This window comes from Gigantopelta aegis, chromosome 4, assembly GCF_016097555.1.
Source record: "Gigantopelta aegis isolate Gae_Host chromosome 4, Gae_host_genome, whole genome shotgun sequence".
In the NCBI taxonomy this organism is placed as follows: domain Eukaryota; kingdom Metazoa; phylum Mollusca; class Gastropoda; order Neomphalida; family Peltospiridae; genus Gigantopelta; species Gigantopelta aegis.
In genome coordinates, this window is record NC_054702.1 from 37,895,509 (window position 1) to 37,905,706 (window position 10,198).

Sequence of the window (10,198 nt, forward strand, 5' to 3'; positions counted from 1 at the left end):
ATTGAAAATAAAAGTACAGTCATAAGGAAGTGATTTCCCATTGGCTAATTTTTCACAATTCCATCCAATCGGTGAACAGTGAAGATAGCGCCACAGACATCTTTTTAAGTCAAGACTACCATTCTGTCCTTACAACTGTGGGTTCATTAGTAAGATGCATGCCATTATTACTACAGGAACAGCTGCTTACCATCTTCACAAACCTCTAGGGCCATATGTAGATCACAATTGCCTATTTTTACTTAGTCTACTTTGAAAGCAGACCTCTACATCATAACCAAAATTTTATTGCAAATACGATCATGACCACAACAGCTGATACCGCTACTAGTGACTACTGAAATAAATGCTTTTATAAATTCATATGCAGCATTTAATTATCACATATTCAATTGGCCACCAATACTATGCAGAATGTTTTTAATACAAATCTACCTGCCAGTTTAATTTTATACAAATCTAATTATGTTAAAAAGACAAAATGATGAGAGATCGACAACAAACATGGATTTTTAAGAAAAAGAAAAAAAAGCAATTACTAGCACATACAAATTATTTAAGTTTGTTTGCTCAGTCATCAAAGGAAACCCGCTAAATTTTTTCTAATGCAGCAAGGGATCTTTTAAATGCACCATCTCACAGACAGAATGGCACATACCATGGCCTTTGATATACCAGTCGCGACGCACTGACTGGAATGAGAAATAGCACGATGGGCTCACTGACAGGGATAGAAAATTATTTAAGATGCCGTATATATTTCTTATACTGTTGTCAAAATATTTGGATCACACATACATGTACCATGGCCTATGATATTGATATACCAGTTGTAGTGCACTAGCTGGAACGAGAAATAGCCTAATGGGCCCACTAACGGGAATCTATCCTAGACTGACTGCACATCAGGTGTGCACTTCACTACTGGGCAGTGTCCCGACCCGTATATTATATTAAGCAACACCTTTAACATTGATTCCAATTAGCAAACTTACTTTCGTTTTTTTAAAAGCCAGTAGGGTTAAAACTACACTCCTCTATATACCAAGGAAGGAAAATTGCAGTCCTTGAAATAATTAGTACTGTATTAGATCTATGGGAAAGGCAGGGAGGAACCACACCCTTAAACATAATTAAGTGTCTCGAGTGATACTGAAATATAATTTGTTACATTTACTGTCATTTATTTCCAAAACAAAGAGGCAGGACACAGCCCAGTGGCAAAGTGTTTGCCTGATGCACCATCAGTCTAAGATTGATCTCCGTTGGAGCCCACCCCTTAGGCTAAAAATGTTTGTTAGTTTTGTTTAACGACACCTCTAGAGCACGTTGATTTATTAATCATTGGCTATTGGATGTCAACATTTGGTAAGTTTGACATACAGTCTAAGAAAGGAAAGCTGCTACGTTTTTCCATTAGTAGTAAGGGATCTTTTATAGGCACAGTCCCAAACAGGATAGCACATACCACAGCCTTTGACATACCAGTCGTGGTGCACTGGCTGGAACAAGAAACAGCCCATTCTTATGTTTGTAGTACTTGCTCATTTCATTTACCAATATATATTTCTTCATACAAAAATAATCATTGGAAAGAGCAAGACATAGCCCAATGGTAAAGCACTTGCTAGATATGCGGTCGGTCTAGAATCGATCCCCGTTGGTGGGCTCATTGGGTTATTTCTTGTTGATGTTCTAGTCAGCACCATGACTGGTATATCATAGCCTGTGGTATGTACTATCCTGTCTATGGGATGGTGCATATAAAATATCCCTTGCTACTAATGGAAAAATGTGGGTTTCCCATCTAAGATTATATGCCATGTAAGTTGGATAACCAGCTCCTGGGATATTAATACTTCTTATAAAAACCCCAATTAAATTGGTCTTGTTCTTTACTAAGGGGTGAGATGTAGTTCAGTTGCAAACCATTTGCTTGATGTACGCTCCGCTCCGTCTTGGGTCAAACCTGACAGTGCTACTGCTCATTGCAGCCAGTGCACCACAATATAGTTTGTTTTGTTTAACGACACCACTAGAGCACATTGATTTATTAATCATTGGCTATTGGATGTCAAGTGCTCCACAAATGTAAGAAAGGCTGTTATATATATATATATATATATATATATATATATATCTACAATAAATCCTGGCTATGGGATGCTGCATATATAAAAGATCCCTTGCTGCTAATTGAGGAGTTACCTATATCATTGAGTGCCAATTTAATAGTGTTGGAAATTCTTCATTGATTGTCAGAACAATCAGTTTGTACCAACCGATCAACTTTTGATTACACAAACAGAACTATATGAACATAACAAGGATTTAAATTATAAAGACCATGCATCTATATTGTCATGTTCACCAAGATAGACCCGACCCTACAAAATGCTAATTTTACTTTTAACTTAAATTTTGTTTTTTTAATAAACACATAAAAACCCAAAAGCCAACATATTTATGTCAATGCCATGATCTAAACTGGAGAAAAATTAGTTAACCAGGGCCGTACCCTGATCAAACTCCTAGGGGCACTACTTTTTATAAACAAATGAAACACTATACAAATTAAACCCTGAGATGTGTATGCTATTTTCCGGAGTAAAAAAAAAAAAAAGTGAGATTCTCGGGGGGGGGGGGGGGGGGAGAGAGAGAGAGAGAGAGAAAGGGAATTTCTGGGACTATAATTTTACAATTATATCACAGTGCATGGGTTTCTGAATGGGCCTACTAGTTACCGAGTCCCGACAAATCACAATTAATCAGATGTGGCCTGCTGCAATCATTATGCTGTCCGCAAGCTCATGAACCAACGCACCTTGAAAATCCTTTAATGACCACAACCTTTGATATCGCTCTGCCATCCTGCACAAAGATAATGTTCACCCAGCTCAGCACCACTGGCTATGTCGGATACAAAAGCCCTCGTACTTTGTGACCTCTCTGAGATAACCCCTTTGATTAAGTCTTGAGATGATGTTGCATAACATGACCACACCGAGTTCTTAACCAGCAAACCTTTAATACTATTCTCAAACAACAAATAGGGTCTTGTAACCCACATTCTAGGTAAGTACCACTGTCTGGATAATTCAAATAGAGCCATTGTTTTTATTGTCCTATTCCAAACCAGCGAACCATGTCAAAAGGTTAACTTGAAAAATAAAATCTGCAAAAGTATTTGGGTATGTCATCATACCTGCCCCCCCTGCCCCGGAACCACTCACTGACTATGTCAGAGACTGGATCTGTGGTTGGCGTGCCTGAACCTTTAAGGATATGGGCAAGTTAATAGAGTTCCCATTCCCACCATACCTGTTTTACCCTCTGGCAGAAACCCTGTATACATATGGTACATGTAGAGGCAACAGGTTTCCCTTACTGTTATTGTTTAGACAAAACCTTCATTTAGAGAAAACAAAACTTTTGGTTTGGGAACAAAGTTACTTTTAATACCAATTGTTTTCAGTGTCGACTTCATTAATTTTGTGATTAACTCTGGTTGATGAGTCCATTTGGTTGGTTAAACAGTAAGTTCTCATGCAGGTAACTTCAATGTTGTCTATAATATAAAATTATATATTTGAGGATGGATCTAGTGTCTTTATAATGCTGAAAACTGCCATGCAACAACCAAACTGTCATCGAGAACTTGTCTAGGATACACAATTTTCTAGATCTGATGCAAGAGATCTTTAGTCTGATATAATGTTAGAGTTCACTCATGTCATTAAAACTATAGCTAGTTGGTGACTTGTACAAATGTTAAAAGAGGAAACCTGACACCGACATTCAAAACCAGGCTGATTAACACTAATAAAACATGCAAACTGTATTATCTTTATTTTTGGATTTTTTTTTTTTTGAAAGTAGAAACAGAATATTACATCAATCATGTCCAGTTTGGTCAGTGCTAACCAAATATTTGAGACAGTATTTTATAATCTTAATAAGACCTCGCCATTTAAGGGGAGCTATTGTTCAGACTCTCCATCACTCCCTTGAGACAAGTTCTAGGACAGTATTTTTTTTCTCCCCTTAAATTAACGTGAATTCAACAGAACAATTTTTTTTTTTTTTTTTTTAAAAAGCACATACAAAAATGATTATATATGAATGCTATATATATCAGGATTTATACTGAAGCCCATAAAATATAAGCAATTTAGCAGTGTTGCTCAATTAATCACTTCTCAATTTTTTTTCTACCGGCTAGATCAGTATAGTAACCAAAATTTGGTTCACTTAACTTTTACCAAGGTAACTGATTGATTTTGTTCATTATATGAGTTGCATAATCCTAACAGGTGTACTAATACCATGTCATTCTAAATGTATACAAATTGATTCTGCCAGAAAATGGATTTTTCTACTTCAATTTTTGGAATATTTACATGAATAAAATTTAAATTTTTTAATATAACAAAATGTTCACATGAATTTAAAGTTGATGGTTATTGTGATATTACGTGTCCTGCACATATCAAAACCTTACTAGACACACAGGGCACAATATTTCATGAGAACCGTTTTTTTTTTTTGCGTGTCGGTTACGCAACTTAAAATCACGAGAACCGCTAATCGGTTATGTGGTGAACAATTACATTCTAAAATCAATTTGTTTTTAAATACATTTGAACCACCAATGTAGCACAGAACCACAGTTTAAGTGTTTTAAGATTGGATAGACCTAACTCATCGGTTATGTGAACTATATTCACGTACCTGAACAACTGATTACCCAAGTCAAAAACTCCAGTGAAGTCACTTCCGGTTACCTAAGATTTTGAAATATTGTGTCCTGCAGACACAAGATTATATTTTCAATTATATCACACGACCTATGACAACACAGTCTATACATTATCAGCTGACAGACTGGACATAATCTTATCAAATGTCGGTCCTATTTTCAACTAGCATTATAGAAAACATATAGGTAAAAACCTCAATGTGAACAAAAATTGAGGAGTGATTAATTGCTCCCCTAACTTAGATTACAAATCCAGCCAGTGCACCACGACTGGTATATCAAAGGCTATGGTATGTACTACCTTGTCTGTGGGATGGTGCATGTAAAAGATCCCTTGCTGCTAATCGAAAAGAGTAGCCCATGAAGTAGAGACAACTTGTTTCCTCTCTCAATATCTGCGTGGTCCTTATAACCGTAAATAAAATGTGTTGTGTGTGTCGTTAAATAAAACATTTCTTTCTTTACAAATAAGTGACATATTAGTGACAAAACTTAATTTAACAAAGTCGGCATGTATCAGATATTAAAAAACATTAAGCTTAAATAATTGCTGAAAGAATACTTTTGATACATTTTGACATTATGCAGCAACTTAAATTTAGTCGAAAAATTGCAGTAATGTGTATGCTAAATAGCCAATTAATGTGTTCTGCTATACTTATAATTTAGTCAAAAGCATGTAAACATTGAAATGTGTTCAGTTAATCAAACACAACAATCACACTAAAGTCTTTTGGAACAGTCTATTATAAGTCTTTAAAGTTTAAAGTATGTTTTGTTTAACGGGGTTGTGCAATCCTGCCGTCCAAAGCAAAAACACTTACAAGGATGATGTGATGTTGCTCAAGAAAGCATTATGAATTAGGCTCTAACAGGATAGTCAGTTCAAGTAGGTCAGGGGAATTGGCAAGTCTATGTATCTGACATTGCAATATATATATATATATATATATATATATATATATATCTTCAAAAAAAGTAGGGGAACTCTAATAAGAATTTACAATTGCCAAAATTGTACAGTATATTAGCTGTGGGGAATGGTTATATGATAATAGTGAATTAATTGGGCAAACATTATAACCAGTAGTTCTGTATTACAGTAGGTTTTATGACCACCAAAGATCTTGCAGGACGATTGGGGTCAGAAGTGAAATTTGAAAGTTGACATTTTTTTATCAGTAAATTGCAAATTCAAACAATAAAAATGACTCAAAACAAAACAATAACAACTGTATGATCAACAGAATGAAAAAGATTGACAGAAATAATGTTCCACAGTGATTAATCTACCTTCTTGGAAATTGTCAAATACGAGAATGACACCCCATGCACGTGTATGGGGCAACTGTGTGATGCATGTGCAAACTACGGATTGTGTTTCGATGTGTTGATAACAGACCTGAAAATTCTTTACTAGCATGTCTGTGGTCAAAACGTATAACATTAATATTTCAGGTTCCCCTACTTTTTTTGAAGAGTATATATATATATATCACATGTGAAGGGTGGAAGCACGATCCCACCCCAGCAAACTGATGTAATGTCAGGGGTGTGAAACACTGAACCCTTCATTTAAACAAACCACACTTCCCCTCAACACTGATTATTGTTTTGGGAGTGTCATTTTCCACTCCTCAATATTCTGGGGAAAGATTTTTCACTCTGAAGTTTTTTTTCAAAAAATTAAAGTAAACTTTTAGATGGCACAGCATATGAAATATTTGCATAGACAATTAAATGGTGCAAAAATGTGCTTTCTAAATGTATGTTTTATGCCAATCTGACTAGTACTTAAAGCCACAGACCCTAGTTTGAGCTCGTGAAAATAAACACTAAGTTTAGTTAATCTACAAACCGGCAACACATTTAGATAAGATTATAACAGAGAGAAGCTAAAGTCTGTGATGTTTAAATGGGGAAATACTGTCTAAAACTAACTAGTGCTTGTTTCGATAACCATTACTTCTTAGACGAAAGTGCATTTTTAAAATTATGGAAATGCATTTTGCAGTATTACAAAAACCTGAATGACCAGAACCACTTAAGCTGTATGAAAATGAATATTCTAAATGATAAAATGTAAGTATTTCTAATGTAAATTATTAAAAACGGCTCCAATAGTGAAAAATATGTTGTAGTGTTTAAAAACTAGGGTCTGTCACGACTACTGACAGCACGACTACTGACATGACGACACATCCACACACAATCAACAAGTTTTAGAAACATGAACTAACACTGCAGTAATGCATACTAACATTCTCTGAAAAATTATATGTACCACTACATATAAAGATTTGTAAGTGGATGTAAACACAACTAGGTTAGGTATTGAACACACATTCCAAACTTCATTCTCATGTTCAGTTAAAGGGGCATTCCTGAGTTTGCTGCAGTTTTTAAGATGTTATCGACTAACAGAGACTTTTTAACGATTGTAATTACATATCAATTATATTATTTTGCATAAAATATTAGTGGCTGTATATTAAACGTGTTTCTGACCATTAGAATATTTGTACTACGTTAAATTTCATTTCATTTCCTAAATAAAAATTTTTTTCGTATGTACGCAATTATTTGAAGACAAAATCAAGTTTGGCCTTCTTACAAATATTAAGGTGACCAGAACCACGTTGAATATACAGACACTGATATCCTAAACACGAAAATATATTTAATATGTAAGTTTAATCGTAGAAATATTTTATTAGTAGGAAACATCTTACAATGCAGCAAACTCGGGAATGTCCCTTTAACAGTATGCCAAGAATAGAATGCACAAATCCCATGCCAACAGCAATGAATTTCTTTTCCATTTTCTTGCACTACCCTGTGTGAGCCAAACATTATATGACTGGCAGTGTACCAAAAACAGAAGTTAAATATAAACATACTACACTGTACTACATTATGTCAGCATTGCTACATGTATGTTATACAAAATAATACAGTAGTATACACACTCCACATGGATGCACACATTGTTTACAAACAATAACATCAAGCATGTGCTTCTCAATTTTAGGTAATGAGAATTATTTATAATATTATATTCTATACACATCTGAAGTTCAAGATAAAATAAACTAATTTTCCATATAATTAATTTGTCATTAAAATATTCTTTTGGCATTAAATAAGATGGGGCAGGATGCAGCCCATTGATAAAGTGCTCGCTTGATGCACAGTTGGTCTAGGATTGATTCACATCTGTGAGCCCCATTGTGGGCATTTCTCGATCCAACTGGTGCAAGCTCCACAACTGGTGTAACTAAAGTGGTATGTACTATCCTGTGTGTGGGGTGATGCATAAAAAAGACCCTTGTTGCTGCCCATTGAGTGTCAGCAGCAGGTTTCTTTTCTACCTGTGGTCCTTTACCATGTCTGATGCCATGTAACTAAATTAAAATGTGTTGAGTACATTATTAATAAAACATTTCAATTATTTAAATAATTAATTTAATTGTTAATACATTAATCATCTGCAAATGTTAATTTGACACTCTTCTAGTCCCCTCTACTTGCCTAGCTGGAAGGGGTGGGGGTAGAACAAATGGGGAACAAAACTACAGAAACAAGAACATTGTCTTGTATTCTTTCATAATGCAACTTGACCTCACTGTCCTCAAGTATTTTTTACAACCACCCTTCAAACAGCACCAGCGAGTGATCACGAACGTGACACATTCACCTCGTAAAATCCACTCCAAATTTACCGTTATGTTGCGCGAAACTACTCTAGTTGAAACATCAAACGCTAGCTTTGTCGACAGATATACATATTATATGTAGCATACATCTATCCGCAATGCAAATGATTGTCATTGTGGCCTCGTTTCGTTACAATTCCCTGCATTGAAATTTTTTTCAAAAATGATATAGATGTGTGCGCGTGTGTGTGTGTATACTTTTGGAAATAGGTCGATGGATTGGATTGAATAAAACTAACCTTCCATCCTGCCGAGCTGGTGCTATCCCCCTTGTCTTTGAAATAAGGTACATTTTGCACCATCCAGTCGTATATCTGAGAGAGGGTAAGTCGCTTTTCTGGAGAACTTTGTATCGCTTTAGTAATCAAATCGGCGTACGATAAATTTCCCCATGCATTGCGTCTGGATCCACTCTTTTTAGTGTTTAATCCAAGTGGATCCTTCTCCCTGTGGTTCTCGATCGACTCATCCGACACTGGACTGCCCGTCTGAGCTTCCAGCAACTCCCGGTTGGGTCGAAGTGGCCATGTATTTGACCGTGCCCTAATTTGCGGCTCAAAGTTTGGGTCTACATCGGTGTCCATCTTGTCAATTTCACCGTAAACTGATCGCGCTTTTCCACATAAAAACAAGTGTTTCAAGCAGTTAACATATAATCCAAAGTTCGCTCATCGTAGAATGACCTCTCCGGAATAACATTTGCCCATTGTCAAAATCCAGTATAGCACCGCAGTGTGATTAAACAGGGGATAAAAATCCTTCCCCGTCAATCTCTTACAGCATTCCATGCGTCCATTACTCGTTCAGTAGAGCTGGTTCAAGATTATGGGGAGACCTTATGACGTATTTGTTGTCACGGGTGATTTGCATATAGTACTGACATTATGCGCAGATGCATACTAGGTCATTGCGCAGAGGGGATTTTACGGAAGAACTGCAGTGACAATATTATGCAGCATATGGAAATAAGTACTTTGATTACCGTTTCGAGTTGAGCTAAATATTTATGCCCGCCACTGCAGTTCCTTAGCGCACGCGTCTTTTCGTCCGATTTCGATCTTTCCGGATTGTTGGTGAGGCCCCGTGTTCTCGTGCAAGCTACAATATGGGTCATGTTTACTTTTGTGTATTTTGACACGATGTTGGTCTATTTTAAGACAACGAATTAAAACGTAACCAATCACTGGCCAAAATAGTGACTTATCTATAACCGAATGCATGTGGGGAATTGGATACAACAAAAAGAACATTAAATAAATAAATAAATTAGATATATATATATATATATATATATATATATATATATATATATATATATATATATATATATATTTAAAAATCATATCTGCTTACAATAAGTTTATGCAGGGATAAACTTTTTTAATAGAGATTGAAAGCCAACCTATTTTGTGGATGGTCGGTACTGGGGGTTGGGGGAGGAATATGCCTCCCACCTTTCACGTGATCGATTATTCAAACCGAATAATGTCAATCTAGTATTTAACACATTAAGATTAATTAGTATTACTGTTCAGTATGCGAATTATAATACATGTATATTGTTTATGGAACACTGATCGAATAATTAAAAAAAAAACCCCAAACTATTAGTGGCGAATGTAAAAAATCAATTGAGGTCGGGGGGTGGGGGGAAATGATACGTGACTTGGCCACAAACGTTCCCGAAGTGTTTCCTCGGATTTTCCAACATAAAACATGAAAC

The 10,198-nt window shown here is 35.7% G+C and overlaps 1 protein-coding gene across 1 annotated transcript in view; it reads right to left on the bottom strand.

The window, feature by feature from the left end:
* LOC121370502 (forkhead box protein O-like) overlaps positions 1-9,599 on the bottom strand; it is a 30,432-nt gene extending 20,833 nt beyond the window's left edge. Inside the window, exon 1 of the mRNA XM_041495780.1 lies at positions 8,715-9,599. Coding sequence (XP_041351714.1) covers positions 8,715-9,059 — 345 coding nt within the window. The 5' untranslated portion in view covers positions 9,060-9,599. The remainder of the gene's footprint in view (positions 1-8,714) is intronic.
* Positions 9,600-10,198: the final 599 nt, after the last annotated feature.